The 16818-nt window shown below is 39.1% G+C and overlaps 1 protein-coding gene across 1 annotated transcript in view; it reads right to left on the bottom strand.

The window, feature by feature from the left end:
* LOC124588381 (molybdenum cofactor biosynthesis protein 1-like) overlaps positions 1-16818 on the bottom strand; it is a 65327-nt gene that overhangs the window by 17999 nt on the left and 30510 nt on the right. Inside the window, exon 6 of the mRNA XM_047131472.1 lies at positions 13355-13440. Coding sequence (XP_046987428.1) covers positions 13355-13440 — 86 coding nt within the window. The remainder of the gene's footprint in view (positions 1-13354; positions 13441-16818) is intronic.

Genomic DNA, 16818 nt, shown 5'->3' with positions numbered 1-16818 from the left:
CAATGAAATGGGGATATATACATTTTATCCTTCAACATTTTTCTGGAACAAAGTTAACAGAACCTTTTCAATTTTACTCTCGTGGTTACTTAACTGTCATAAAATCGTTAAACAAATGGCTCAAAACGCCTTTAGTCATGTACTAGAGAAAATCTATGCTCAAGGCATACAGTGATGAATCATATTTAATCTGAATTTATTATTTCTGGGCCGGAACACTGAACCAATGCTCGGTACATCCTTGATACATTTGCATTTTAAGCACTTAACTGACTCATCTTTGATTACTTTATTCTTAGAGATAGTATGAGTATGATTAGTGGTTGTTTTCTCAGCTTCTTTGTACATGTGAGTAACTTTTGGTAATAGTACAGTTTTGAGTGTTCAAAACACACTACGTTTAGTTGACTACAAAATCCACTTATTGGTCCTCTGCTGTTGTCAGTTCCACATCTGCAATTAGGTACTTACTTACTTTGAAGTGTATTTATGCTGAGCTAAAATAATGTTTCACGTCTGTCAGTATGTTATTTATTTATTTTGCTAGTGTATGTACTTATTTAACACTCACTCTATTAATATTTAAAGCATAGGATAGCACATTTATTTCATATTCATAGTGTATTGCAGCTGATTAGTTTGCTCACGTGGCAATCCATTTCCACTCAATCGGACGCTGAAACCACAGGTAGTCTCTTTCAGACCTACCACTAAACTGCATCAAATAATTATGGACGAGCGTAATGCTATATTCCTTAAACCTATAGGACACCATGAGCTGCTCTGTCTCATTTAACATAAGGGTACCTATGGTCGCATTCACGCCTCCAACTCATAACCTCAATACGTGTAGGTGTATCCTGTCACACACTACACTAAAATAATGGCCAGCTCCAACCTTATAAATACTTCAGGGACGTGTCCTTCACGTCTCAACCACAAACACTGTTCAATTCTATTATACTGCCTTTCCTTGCTACACAAGGTGAGTTTATCCTTACAACTTATCTGCATATATTTCATACCACTAAGCAATCTCTTTTACTATTTATTAGTCAGCTCTAAAGCATACACTAGGTCTCATTGACACTTCAGATCCTGCTTGTACATGAATTCATACATCTTTTTAAATTACTGTTGGTGGACCATTTCCAATAAAAGAACACTTTGTAGTTACTATATTACCAGGGTACTATACATAATTGTTACTCAAATACATTTGTATCTTAATTACGTCATACTTCCCTATTGTTTGTCACTATTAGGTTTGTCACATTAGGTATTTTTCTTCACTAATCGGTAGATAGAATGGTTGCATAACTCATGGCTTGATAGCCATGACAGAAAATTTTCATGTCTGGAAAGAAAAGGTCGAAAATTTTAGTGGATAGGAAAGAGGAAGAATGAGTGAGACCTGAAAGGGAAAGAAGATCTCACACAGCTGGGACTGCACAGCTGCCACACTGTGTAGAGGTTACAGAACAACCTCCTCCCTACAGCATTCATTAGCTTAATGCTGTATTGATAATTATACTGGAAAATTTAGTATTTGGAAAGAAAATGTCGAAATTTTTGAGGATAGGAAAGATGAAGAATGAGTGAGACCTGAAAGGGAAAGAAGATCTCACACAGCTGGGACTGCACAGCTGCCACACTGTGTAGAGGTTACAGAACAACCTCCTCCCTACAGCATTCATTAGTTTAATGCTGTAAAGAAGAGTTAGAAATTTTAGGTGGATAGAAAAGATGAAGAGTGAGTGAGACCTGAAAGGGAAAGATCTCACACAGCGGGGACTGCACAGTTGCCACACTGTGTAGAGGTTACAGAACAACCTCCTCCCTACAGCATTCATTGGCTACCTATGAATCTGCCAGGTCGATCTGAAAATACTTTATGATGCCTTTTTAGAACCTGTCTCAGTTCTTCCTTTTGATTGCCTGAAATCCTATCGATTTCCTGCAATTTAGCTTCTATTTTGTCTAAAATAATTGCTTCTTCTTCTTCTTCTGTGTTCAACTTATTGTTATTAAGATTAACATCCTCGTCCCAATACCTCCTGTTTTTCAGAACTCGTATAGGCAGCTCCCAAGTTTCATGATCAGTTACTACATGTTTATCACTAAAAGGTACTATAATTACTCCGGTTATTGGCAAGACCATTTTTAACTGGCTTCTTTCAAAGTCAACAACACTCTGATATTTCGACAAGAAATCTATGCCAATTAAAACCTCAATACTGAGATTGTTTACAATTAAACATGGATGATCAATTACATTACCATTTATGTTAAAGGGTAGCAAAGCTTCTTGCTTTACTGTTTTTGACACCTTGCCAGTAGCACCAATTATTCTTAGTCCTGATACCCTCATTACAGTAAGTTTGTCTTTACCAGGTAATGCATCAAAGAAGGACTGAGATATTGCACTCACCTCACTTCCACTGTCTAAGAGACAACGTACATTGATACCCAACATATTCACTATTATTATAGGGTGGCTTATTCTAGGTTGTACAGGTGGTTCCTCACATTCATCTAGTAGTTCCTTTTGGATTTGTCTCCAACTAAAGTGATCAACATCTGTCTTCATTACATTTAGGTCACAGTGTGTAGGGGTTTCCTGAATTACATTTTCAGCTGCCTTTTCCAGTCTGTCTATTAATTTTAAATCGAAACACCGCACGACTTCATTACATTTAGTTTGCTGAACATGACCCAAATTACTATAGTCTGAGCGATTCTGCGCCTCCAGACCGGGCATAACATTAGTTACAGCTAAACCACTTTCACCATTATCGTCGGTTTCCTTCTCAAGTGACAACTGGTCACAGCTACTGGGTTCATTGACCCCAAACAGCCTACCCTCTACATTCCTACTTATCTCCTGTCCTAAATCTATTAGTACATTATCAACATCCTGCACAGGCACTTTAGATAAGAGCACATCATCCTCATCGTAAATATAAGCATGAATTTCTTCTGCTTCTTCACCTGTCAATTCAGTATTTTGTAGCTCATCCCTACTGTTACACTGCTGCGCCTTCTCTTTCTCTTCCCACTTAGAAAGCGTTTCTAACACGGTATCTATCAAATACTGTGAGTGATCTAATATTTCTGTTGTATCCTTAGGTGCTACCGACATTTCATCCATCTGTTCAGTTTGAGTATTCTGATCTGTCTTACCCATTCCCTTAACTACTGGCTTAGGAAAAGTAACCGCCTGGTGAGCGCCAGTGTCCTCATAGACGGGAACTAGTTTTCCTGCCTAGGTCTACTACTGTTTCCTTTATTTTCATTATAGTTAGCTGGCATAGCCTTACTTTCCGTACTGTTGTTTACATGCATATTTCTGTTTGGAACAAAATTATTATCCCTTGGACGCCATTGTTGGTTCTGATAATTATTTCCCCAATTCCTATCTCTCTTAGGATGACGAACACCTACTGTTCTGATGTTTACATTGCCATTTTGCTCGTTCCTAAAATTACTATTATTATTATTGGCATTACGGTTATTACGTGCTTGCTCCTCATTGGCAGCAACACGTTCTACACGTTCCAAATATTCAATGAAACGATCCAGATTGTCTCTAGGGGCTGATATAATTCTAGTTTGCCAGTACCATGGCAGTTTGGTTTCCAGACCTAGTATAATCATTTCTGGTTTTAGCTTTTCCGCCAAATGTGACAAACGTGAAATCCATGACCTAGCAAACTCTTTAATAGATTCCTTGCCTGCATTGAAGCGTTTTCCACTCCAAAATTCTCTCAACACTTCATTTTGCTTATTGCTAGACCAATATTCATTAATAAAAGCTGTTTTAAATTCCGCTAAAGTTTTACATTTCAACATAACATCAGCTGACCAACGCATGGCGTCACCTGCTAAATGGCTTCTAATAAATGAGATTTTCTCTCGCTCAGACCAAGTTGGTGGAATCACATCTTCAAAATCGTTCCAGAAATCTAGCGGGTGGATATTTTTATCTGGATCGAACTGCAAGAACTGCCGACACCCGATAAAAGCAGCGTTTGCAGCTACAACTTGTTGTACACTACCATTACCAGAAGTTACTGAAGCTACTTTACTTTCAATGTTAGCAATGTTAGTACTGATATTTTCTACTTTCATTTCAACATTATCTACTCTTTGTACAATATGAGTAGTGTCAGTTTTGATTGCTTCTACTTCTGCTTGACATATGTTTACTTTTATATTAACATCTTTAAATCTATCTGAGCACAGTTCAGATTCTGCCTCGATCTTTTCTGTTAACTTGTGCTCCAGCTTCGCATCTTCCATTTGGAAGTCTTTGCGAACCTCAGCAACTTCGGATTTAACTGTTTTATACATTTCAGAAAACTGTTGAGCAACCTTTTTCTTAATATCCTCATGATTGCAATCAATTTTACAATTCAAACTGTCAAGATCCTTTTCAACTTATTGCAACCAGCCTTGAAGGTATCGTCCATTACCTCCAATCGTTTATTAAAACTAGTTTGGCTGGCCACAATTTCATACTTTAATTCAGCATTATTGGATTCTAATTTATTGTCCATTGCCTCAAACCGTTTATTAAAATTTGTTTGACTGGCCACCATTTCAGACTTTAATTCAGCATTGCTGGCAGCTATTGCTTGTAATATAACATTTAAATCAACAGCCCCAGCATCTTTGGGTTGCTCACGAGCTGGCTTTTTATCACACTCAGGTGACGAAAAACTAGCTCCAACACCAGAATTATCAAAACTAACTGAAACTTCTGATTGATTAGTCATATCTAACTTCTCCTTCTTAAACTCTACCATCTCTGATGACTGTTTCATTTTTAATTCATCAGAGAAACTATCATCCACTAAATTTATCATTTCTACTTTCCGCTTTACTACAGGAGTCTCTATTATTGAATCATTGCCCCTTCCCACACTACTGCCAGGAGACAATACTTCATATTTCACCTTAACATTACTACTTTCATGCATATTTACACTCGAACCGTTGTCTGGATTTACAGTTCCCTCAACAGACATAGGTTCTGATTTAAGTTTAACCTCAGTTTCTTTTGACGGTTCCATCGCCGACAGTCTTTTAGTGCAGGTTAGTAAAATTTTTAACAGTTTTTCACTTAACTTAGTTCCTTCTGCACGACGTATGGCGTTGCCGGCGCGGCGTACCAGGATTCCTGATGCGACGTGGCACGTTAAACTGCAGACGGCTCTCCGACGGCTGTTGTGTGTTAGCGTGGCCCGCAATTGCAGGCTCTGCGTCGGCTGCTCCAGCGGACGACTGCGGTGCGGCGAGACTGGCTTCTCGCGATGCCGGCAGCACCGCTAGACTCAGTGCCAGCTCCGTCAATCCAGATGCGTTGTTAATCCAATTGCGTCGTCCACATGCACACGTAACACATTCACTGTTCTATACTCAGTTGCGTGTCGCATTTCACTCGCGAATCCGAATAGTTAAAAATCACTTTCACTTAGTTGTTTCCCGGCCGATGCACCATATGTGGGGCGGCGGATGTATAAGTTTGTAACAATAATAAAAAATCTGATTGCTGGATATATGCTTGCGTGTTGAATCAGTTTCTAGCTTTTAGAATGTTGTTATTGCTGTCTTTTGCCGTTCTCAACACTGGCTCTCTATTTACTCCGTGACCCCCAGAAAGTGATTTAATAAAACTTGGAGCCAGTAAATAGATATCCTAGTGCCCACTTTGCCTGAGAATGTTCTTATAGCTGCAGCTTATAGCTCTGAGGAATTAGGAGATTGTCCGGGATTTCTAATCAAAAACGGTTTTCCAAAATATTTGAGTATATTATGAAATTCACTAATAAGAACCACAAGTATCCCTACAACCTAACTAACAGAGCAGTTCAGAGTCTAATGCGCTGATGCAACTATAAATGTCCGAATTAAATGTTAAAAGAATGCTCGCCATAATTTGATGAAAATATTTCATCAAACGCCACGCTAAATATTTGGTAGAATGTCTGTCCCGCGACGGCACGTGAAAATACGACAATACGCAAACTGAAGCTAGTTAATGAAAATCATTCCAGAATTAACACTTCACATGAAATGTTCTCATGGTTCCGCGTATCTCTAGTAACTTAATACGGCACCCGAGGCTGTTTGTAGCAGATACACTGATGCGACGCGACTACCGACACAGATGGCGTGTCATTCAGCGTCTGGAGAGAACTGGGGCCTTGCTTCCTCGCGCAGTGTTCTTATATATAAAGCCGCGGTGCGGACGGCTGAGGGAACGCCTGATCAAATCCGCTATCCCGACTAGCCGCTGGGCTAGTAACGCACCACTTCAAGTTACATAATAATTTATAGCTTCTTTGGCTGATGGCCGAAGAAGCTCTTAATTTAAACGTGCATTCAGCACGCAGGTAAGTATTGATAATAAAATTTTGACGTGGCTAAGTTAAATACTTTAGGCGAGAGAATTAATTTAATTGCCCTGCACGCACTAGATGAGCTCTGAACTGGCCCTGTTGAGATCCGCTATCGCTATAATTTTATAGGTATTAAAAAGAAACTTTACACATCTTCATAATCATAGCGGACCTCCAACCTATTTAAATCTAAACAACCTAGCCTTATTTATTAACCTACTTAATCTATCTCGCTTCCTTCAGTTTTGAGACGAAAACCAGAAAATCATGAATTTCCACTAAAATCTTAATATGTGAAATCCAAAGTACTGTTTTTATTAAATAATTATGAAAGATGAATCTAAATATAAATTTTGAAGTCTCTAGCTCTGTTCTGTTGCGCCAATGATTTTTCCAGAAAAACGTCCAAATCTCGTAAATGGCTGAAGTTATCGAACTGATATTTAACACACATTAATTTAATATTATTTCTGACATGCTAGAAAAGTTTTAGTTCATTTGCTTGATTTTTAAGGTATTGCGCAACATTTATGACGTCAGAGCTAGTTACAGCAGACTAGCTGACACTCAATGGAAACTGATGTGAATTTACTACAGCGTGAGTAGGCTGCTTCCCTACAGTGTGCTTGCTTGTGTGAATGAATGGTGTGTATTTCTATTTCTTTTTCTGATGAAGGTTGTGGCCAAAAGCTTATGTGTAAGTGTCTTAACTGTGCCTGTCTGCATTTTAACGTGCCATCTTTATGGTAATTAGCACTCTATCTTTTCCTACACTGCTGATATTCCAACCTGGAGTTTCCATTGTTTGAACTTACGGTCTACTGTTTTATGTTGCAGTGCACTTCTACAAGTGTAATACACAAATGTTGCCTTAGGAAAGAGTCACAATAACATCCATGTCTACCGTTTGCTATTTTTTACGAAATAGCACATCACACTCGAAATTTAACTTAGCCAATGAAATAAGTTTGAAGATTTATTGTGTGTAAGAGACACGAGGGCCCACTGTGTGGGAAATGTGGGAAGTTCTGTGCAGAGATGGAGTTATCCACAGACGCAGTAAGTCTTGGGAGCTATACGGGTGTTTAAACATCGACACCTGCTGGGATGAGGGGCCACTTACTCTGAGGTGGCGCTGTGCCAGCAACGAGCTCAACCCATTGATTAGCACCACAGATGACAATGAGCAACCAGCTGCTTCTCTGTGCAGAGATATAAAATTTATCGATTTTGGACATCTTTTGACAATCTGTCACGTGGAGAACAATGTTTACTCTGGCAATTTTAACACTAATCTAGTGTTCTGCAACATATTAATGTGAAATGTTGTCTATGATGTTGAAGCGTGTAAGTTAAACTGATATCTGAGAATTTGTTGTTTTTGTGGCATTATCTGGAAAATGGCCTCTCTTGCAGCTCCAAGCATAAATGTCAAGTGAAGAAGAATGATTAGCACAGCACACTGGAACCGAGTAGGGATCCGGTTTACTGCTCGGCCACTAAATTAGCATATCGTGAGTACACCAGAAGAGACGCTGTACACACTTGCATATACTACATACACAAGTACAAGCATCGATCAAGCTACTGCGAAACTGCACTCTGTGTGACTCATCACTACATCAGAATACTGTAAATGTGGTGATTCCAATTTCTTAAGGTCTCTTCCTGTTTGTTTTCATCAGTAGGATCTTATTTTTCAAGTATGTGGGAATCCAATGAGCTGCCTGTTTGGATACATTCTTTCTGTATGTCCCACAAGTTGGATTCCTTGGAGACACATTGTAACAAGAGCTTTTAGGAATTTGCCTGGAGATTTCACACTGGGTTCTGTGTGATGTATCCCATCCTTTATTCTTGGACCTAAGATTTTTACTACAATTTTACATTCTTCTAATTCAGTTTGCTGTTTTCATGTCTTGTGCTGGACAAAGAGTCTCTCTCATGCATAAAGAAATTCTAATTTGATCACTGTTGTACAATGTTAGATTTTAGAGTTCCAGGAAAAATACTTTTAGTTAACTGAGAGACAGTTTGTACTTTCCGAAGTCTGGATTCTATGGCCTTCTTTTCATTATGATGTTCAGTGGTCTTTTTCACCAAATTATTTAAACTATTTAACACCGAATACTATGTCATTGCCTATATAAGTTCACCCAGTGCCATTTTGGTATCAGCCAAGAATTTTTTCTCCAGGTGAAATTAGTAGTCCAATTTTCCTAGCTTGCTCCCTTAATATTTCAAATTGCTTTAGCATATCAGTGATGTCTTTGTCAATTAGTATTATGTCATCGGTATAGGTTACACAATATAATTCTATCTTTAAGTTTACGTTCTAGTCAGTGTAATAGTGCACCTGCTCTTCTCCATTATCTTACAATTTTCTTAGGGGCATAGTTGAATAGCAATGTGATATGCCATCCCATTTTCATATTCTTATGTCTGTCTTAAATTACACTGCTTGAAAAAAAGTGAGACACTCAGAAGGTGGGGAGAAAACAAATTGAAACATAGCTAATTTAGAGGGTATGTGATGTTATTTCAGTGATAACAAAACAGAGTCAAATTTACACAGAACTTATCAGTTTGAGCCCACTTATCAATACAGCAATGCACCCTGTCTGGCCTGGACAGTGCGGGAGGATGTCGTAAAGCTGCTGCATACCCTCCTGAGAAAGGTGATCCACAACTGTTGTAACTGGACATTGCAATCATGGATACAGGCAGTGGGATGGAGTTGACGTCCATGTTGGTCCCATAATATTATATCAGGGACAGATATGGGGATTTTGCTGGCCACAGGAGTATATCAACATCACACAGACAATTTAAAGAGACACATACTACATGTGGACAAGCACCGGCCTGTTGAAAAATAGCACCACAATACTATTACACACTGCTGTACCATCAGAGTTCCCACGGCCATTACAAGCCGTGACCTGAAGTCATACCCAATGGCTCCCCACACCATGGGATTCCTTTGTGACCCACCCCCCCCAAAATGTGGAAGAATGTGACCTCTCCCCATCTCCCCGGGTCACTGTCAAACTTCTCCACGATAGTCATTTGGAGCAGTGCAGGACTGGGACTCATCAGTGAACATAATGTGACGCCATTCATTAGCAGTCCGTACTTCTTGATCATGGCACCACTTCACATGCAGTCATTTGCTTGGGTGTTAATGGCAGCCTATGCGCAGGACGGCAATTCCATAGTCTGGCTGCTCCTAGCTGTATGACACAGCATGTTGCAAGGAGACTATTACAGTGAACTCCTGTTTATCCGAAATGATCAGGACGGTGGTCAGTTCCGATAACGAAAATTCCAGATAAATCAAAGTCCCCCTGTTTTCACATGTGAACACTCCAAATTGCGTCAATATTGCGAAATACGATCGTAAAACGTGCGTAGGGTATGTAAAACATTACTGATATGGTTGCAAATAACCCTACACTTTTTTACTGAAAAAATTGTGTTGACATGTTAAAAAGGCACCAAACTATGATTGAAAACTCAAAGTTTTTAAATACTGTATAACAAAGCTCGTTTATTTTGCATTCTTACAGAAAAAATCTCCCTTATTTGGCAGCAGGAAAAAACAGGAGTTTTAATTTTATTACCTACTCTTTTGAATAAAAAATAAACTACTGAACAAAATTATGAAACAAATCTAGAGATTACTCAAAGGAACGAAAAGTCTGTCCAGAGGAACTTTCAAGAAAAGTAAAAAAAAAAAAAAAAAAAAAAACTTTTTAAGTTATGGACATAGAAGTTCTAGGATGCTTCATTAGAGTTTATTTTTTGGTAACGAAGTCACGAATGCCTTTTTTTCTTTTTTTTTTTTGCTTGAGAAACTATTGCTGCAACAATACATCTCCAACGTTGAAATCAAACTATTTCAGGATAAATCGTCTCCTCCTGTTGGCTGATGTACTCCAGGGCAGTTTGGATCACTTCGTAACAGAATGTGTGAGGAATATTTTTCTCTGATTCATCATCAGAAACATAGTCTTCTAACGCTTTATGATCGGTCACAATTTGGACGATTTCATCCTCAGTCACATGAAAAAATGCCATTTTCCATCCACTCTTCAATGTCTTCGAAGTGTGTGTCTTTACAACCAGCTTCTCCAGTAAATTCACCAAAATTATGTCAGCTTGAGTTTCGGTGTTGTCTCCTCCTTCCCACCACTTAGGTTGCCTTACGATCTAAGAGTTTTTCCAAGACCTAACAAGAGGAACTGGAGGAATTAGATTCCAAGCTTCAGCAATCAATGAATGACACTTAAAACATCAATTTTTTTAAGAGCTTCCACAAAATCATCTGCAGCATCAATCACACCTATTAAGTATTCCAGCATCTTGTGTCTGTAATGTTTTTCCATCGCCTCAAGAATACCTTGGTCCATCGGTTGACATAGAGATGTGACATTTTGTGGAAGAAATACAACTTTGATATCCCCATCTTGCAGATCACCTGGGTGAGAAGGAGCATTGTCCACAAGAAGTAGCGCTTTTCAAGGAAGTCCTTTTCCTTCCATGTAATTTACTACAGCTGAAACAAACTCTGCCTGGAACCACTCTCTGAAGTTGGCACGGCACTGTTCATACATGCCTTGAGACTGATTCGTGTACCTCAGTGGGAAAGCTGGTTGGTTGGTGTCTAAATGCTCTTGGTGTTTTGGATTTGCCAATTAAAGTAAGACACAGTTTATGATTGCCAGTGGCATTACTGCAAGCGAGGACAGTAAATCTTTCTTTGATTTTTTTGTATCTGGAAGCCATTTCTTCTTCTTTAGAGGCAAGGGTTTTCGTTGGCAGCATTTTGTAATTCAACCCAGTTTCATCACATTTGTAAAGTTGATTGTCAGTATAACCTCCTTTGTCAATGATTGTGTGCAGTTTCTTCTTAAAATCAGCATAGCAGCTTCATCCCCAGATAATGATTTGGCACTGATGGCAATTTCATGGATGCCATGCTGCTTCTTGAAATGATCCTGCCAGCCATTACTTCCGAGGAATTCTTGCTTCTTTCCTTCTATCAGCTCATTAGCTCATTTTGACAAATTAGAGGACCTGAAACTGACACACCTTTGGCTCTTATTTATTCGTGCCACAAAAATAATGCCTCTTCTAACTGAGGATGTGCACCTTTTCTCATTGTTTTTCAAGATTTCACTGCGCTGCCCAATGCTTGGATGGAACAAAAATTTTTCAATTCCTGATCGATTTGTCTTCCGATCAGTAATTGTACTCCTACTCTGCAGCAACTTTTGTGGGTGGCTCACCAGCATCAATTCTCTGCAAAGTGTGATGCTCTTTTTCCAACAAGATCACATTCATTTTATGTTATGTGCCCTTAGTCACGTTCAGTGTTCTTTTTACAGACACTCGACTGAGTCCTTTATGGTTTTTGGCCCCTTTTATCTCTGGACACTTTAAGGCACATAGTGGGAGCACAAAACCTCAAATCAGACACACACAAATGCACAACTTGACAACACTCGAGATGCCCTAGACAAACTTTTGATTTTTGAAACCAGGCTGTGGCAGCCATCAAATGAAAGCATTCGATACATCTATGCCATTTCCTCTGTTCTACCCAAGCCCACGTGGCAACACAACAGGGTGTTGTACGTTCACTGTTAAACACTCAGCTTTGATGTACCGACAACAAGTGGAAAGAGTTAGGCGGCGCACTCTAATTGTCAGTTTCGACAGGCCTACGTTGCGCTCCATAGAACAATACTGTATGTACTGTACTTCCAAGGAGTTCCAATAGATGGCAGTGGCATGAAACCATGCAATACGAATAAGAAACGCACTAGAGCTTCAACCAACACACGCACGAATTGACGATACTTGGACTTTTGACACGCACCAGTGCACTGATTAGCAGTAGATTGCCAAAAAACACCAGCAAATGCTTGGCTCCAGGTGCACGCAAATTGAAACTTGTCAAGTGTCAGTCTAGCTAGCCAAAAGTGTAGCTGCACAAGAGTTTACTGTACTTGTTCTCAGATGGCAGTCACAGACGTGAACAGGTTACAATGTACTCAGTACACTACACAGTGATGCTCCCTTGTAGTGGTCTGATGTAGTCAACTGGAACATTGATGATGAGTAAGCCCTTACTTTCCAACATCAGGCCACTGTCAGATCCAAATACTCCAAAAATACAGATGTTGCAAGGTTTAACCAGGGGACCAAATGGACATCCACAATGAGGTTTCTTTCAAACTCTCATCAGATAATGCTGTCTCACACCAATATGCAGCACCTTCATATCCTCCAGAGTGATGATTCAACATCTGACGCTATTCACATCCCTTATATACCACACGATGCTTGCTAAACAGCAATAAAAAAAAAGAACACTAATGAATAATGAAGGAAAAGACAGACTGTTACTTACCATAAAGAAGATACCTTAGGCTGCAGATGGGAAGAATTAAAAGACACTTACATAAAGCTTTCAGCCACAGCCTTCATCAGTAAGTAGTAATCTGTCTTTTCCAACATTGTTGATATTCCTACTGGAGTTTCCATTGTTTCAAGGACACTGATGCTTTTCTGTGAGTGTTTGCTTTATGATGTTTTCTGCATTTTAGCTTTTTTTTAAAAAAGAAAAAAAAAGAAAGAAAGAAAGAAAAAAAAAAAGATTTGTTGCTGGAAAACTTCTGAAGTCCAATAAAGGAGTTACAACAGCCATATATGGTTATCTGGTGGACCTTGCAGAACCAAATTCTAGGGCTGAAATATACTGTTGACCAATGGGCATTAATCAGAATGAATACTAAATAAAAAATTAAATTCAAGTTTACACAAAAAACACAGGTTCTATCACTGTTGCTTTTCATTCTATTTTGCTCTTATGTTTGCTATGACTTGTTAAGCAGAAATTTTCTTTCTATCTACAGAGTTACATTTGCTGTAATGTATCTTACCTCCATGTTGTTTCTTCTTTCTTCTCACTGCTGCCCCAATCATGGAAAGCAAGTCATCCTCACTGCATTTGCTTCGTATTGCATCTCTGAAACAACAGTTAAAACACCCGTTAAACAGTACCAGGCAATTACCACACAGTGAAATGTTGGTACACTAAAAAGGAAGAAAAACTTTGCAGAAATCTTCAACAGTAATCTTGTAGTCTGCAGTAGGCAACAGCAGGATAACAAACCCACTGGACAAGAATGGGAAAGTCATGATAGAAGTTACTTTTATTTTTATAAATAAACAGGTATCTTACACAAATGCTCAAGAGTATACATAGGATCTCGGGCTGAAGAGGTGGAGCAGAAACTGACATTAGTTTTGTTGAAGAGGGAGTACTGGAACACAGCACAATTTCTTGCAAAATGAAGCCAAATTTATTGATAAACTCTTAATTAATTGCCAAGCTCACTAATGTGACCATTTTATAACAGGTACTTACTGCTTGGAGTATATGTGACTTTTCAGGCTTGCCTAATAGATCTGTTGCAAAAACACTTTGGGTTCCCCACCAGATAACATTATGCAAGTCCCTCCCTCAATATTTCAGTGACACAACGTTTTGGCATCTTCAGGTGGTGGTGATTTCCACCATCACTGCTGCAAGATGCAACTGGCAATTTCCACGTGACAGCTTTGAAATTTATCATGTGGATGACTATGACCATCATATTTAGAATTCAGAGGATTTCATAGAATACCTGAAGATGCTTAAACTAGAACTTTCAGATCTTTTAGTTAGCTCAAATGTTATATCATTACTTACAAAAGTGCCCCTGCAGCCCTCATTAGAGGTTATTAGCAGCAAGTTTGAGAAAGAAATTGTGATGCTGTTTAAACATGTGCATACCTCATCCTATTTCTTATGTAACACCAACTACTTTAATCAAGTGGACAGTGTTCCCATGGGAGATCCTCTATTTCATTTAGTAAATATCCAACATTCCTCCTTCTGGCAGAATGCTGAAGAGACATTTGTGGTGTGGCCCACATAATACAGACACTACCTATGTCCCTGCAGCATTTGCACTCGCTCCATCTGAATATTCAGTTCACTGTGGAAGTACAAAAAGATAGCAGCTTACCATTCCTGGATGTCACGGTTAGAAGAAAAGCTGACATAGCACTGGGGCTTAGTCTCTACTGCAAACTGATACACGCAGAGTTATATTTGAGGTCCAAAAGTTGCCGTCACCCTGCACAATGTGGTAGTGTCTTACACTCCCTGGCACATAGAGCACACGTGATTTCAGATACCGACAGTCTGCCTGGTGAACTGTAACACCTAAGAACAGTGTTCCAGCAGAATGTTTATTCTTGTAAACAGATTTGCAATGTGTTCTGAGCAAAGCAAGTTCAGTGTAGGGATGTAAATGAAGATACTTAGACAAGCACTGCAAATGGCTTTCTTGCCATATTTCAGTGGCATGTTTTCAAAATTAAAAGAATCGCTAAGAGAAACAGAATCAAGTGTGTTTTTCGTCTACCAGCAAAACTAAGGAATCGTTTGTGTTCAGTTAAAGACAATTTTGACCTTAGAAAACACAGATCATATATAAGATCTGATGCCATTATGGGAAACCTTATATAGGGCAGACACCTCACATTGTGCAAGAACACTGTGTTCAACAGCGCTGACAAAAATGCCACCCAGTAAATTAATGGTAGCAGAGCACTGCCTGAATACAGGGCACCACACGTTTCCCAAGAGGACTGAAATTGTATCCTCAGCATCATCACTCTAGGACTGTGTTTTTAAGAATGAGGCATGTATCCATACGGTGGGCAATCTTACCAACAGGAATATGGAATTTTGACTAAGCACTGCCCAGAATCCAGCACTGACTGCCATGAAATTAAAACAGTAGAAACCAGATCCTCCGATGTATGACCTGATGCAGTACCTTGCAGAGAGTTAATTCAGCTCTTAACCACACGAGTGTCCAGAAGTGCAGTCATTGCCCACAACACATAAGCAGAAGGCTACTATGAATGGCATTTCCATCCAACTGGGAGTGCCTGTCCACACATTCGTACTCCTGCTTCTAGCCTGACAAATTTCAATTCTGCTGTGCGAATATCACCAGCCACATCTTGCAGCAGTGATGACAGGACCCACCACTACCTGAAGATGACGAACAGTTGTGTTGGTGAAATATTGTGAGGCTTGGACAAAGTTATTCAGTGGCAAATCTGAGAAGATTTGTATACACTATTTTTCTGTGACGCAGGTAATGTGCAGCAAAATGTGATAACTTTCTGCATTTTCCTTTTTGTACATTTCAAAATACCCCAAAAATTGGTGAGAAACACTGAACATATGACATAACCAGATGACACACCCCACAGCATGTGCAGCAGTCGGGGTTGAGTGTAAATGAATGATTGAGCAGTGCAATACTTTCATTTGAGTAAACAGAGCAAATTTCGAAAACATTTTGTAAATATGATCTGTTGTAAATGTAGATGTTAAAAATTATTGTCCCTGCTGTAATCAAGCAAAAGCAGTTCTGATTTTGTGTTTATTGCTTCTGTCCCTTCTCTTGTTAGTAAAGAAAACATAGGTCATTTAATGGCGATGATGCTATTCTGAAGTTTATACTCATCTACTTGTTATGCAATATGGTAGGTTTTCATTGTACTGTACTTTGCAAGAAATCAAGGAAACTGCAAGACCGGTAAATAAAATAATAAACTTCTATATATAAAAATAAAGATGAGGTGACTTACCGAACGAAAGCGCTGGCAGGTCGATAGACACACAAACAAACACAAACATACACACAAAATTCAAGCTTTCGCAACAAACTGTTGCCTCATCAGGAAAGAGGGAAGGAGAGGGGAAGACGAAAGGAAGTGGGTTTTAAGGGAGAGGGTAAGGAGTCATTCCAATCCCGGGAGTGGAAAGACTTACCTTAAGGGGAAAAAAGGACAGGTATACACTCGCACACACGCACATACCCATCCACACATAAAGACACAAGCAGACATATATATATCTGCTTGTGTCTGTATGTGTGGATGGATATGTGCGTGTGTGCGAGTGTATACCTGTCCTTTTTCCCCCTAAGGTAAGTCTTTCCGCTCCCGGGATTGGAATTTTACTATCATTACTTTTTTTTTTTTTTTTTTTTTTTTTTTTTTTTTTTTTTTTTTTTTTTTTTTTTTTACTTGTACCACACATATTCCACACGGTTCATGCTCACTCCTTCAATGATACTGCCCATCCTTCTCTAGTGTGTGAGTTGTCCCTGCTTTCCTGCGTGTTTGTTGGTTTAAACACCCTTGTTTCAAAAGAGAGTGACAGCTTAGATACAGTCTTGTCAACATTTTGTATTTTTATTTAGCAATTATTGTTTGAGCCTTATAGGTGAATGTCACAAGATATTGTCAACCACTGCATTCACTAGATGGGAAT

This window comes from Schistocerca americana, unplaced genomic scaffold (assembly GCF_021461395.2).
Source record: "Schistocerca americana isolate TAMUIC-IGC-003095 unplaced genomic scaffold, iqSchAmer2.1 HiC_scaffold_64, whole genome shotgun sequence".
Lineage (NCBI taxonomy): Eukaryota > Metazoa > Arthropoda > Insecta > Orthoptera > Acrididae > Schistocerca > Schistocerca americana.
This window is presented reverse-complemented; position numbering and strand designations above follow the sequence as displayed.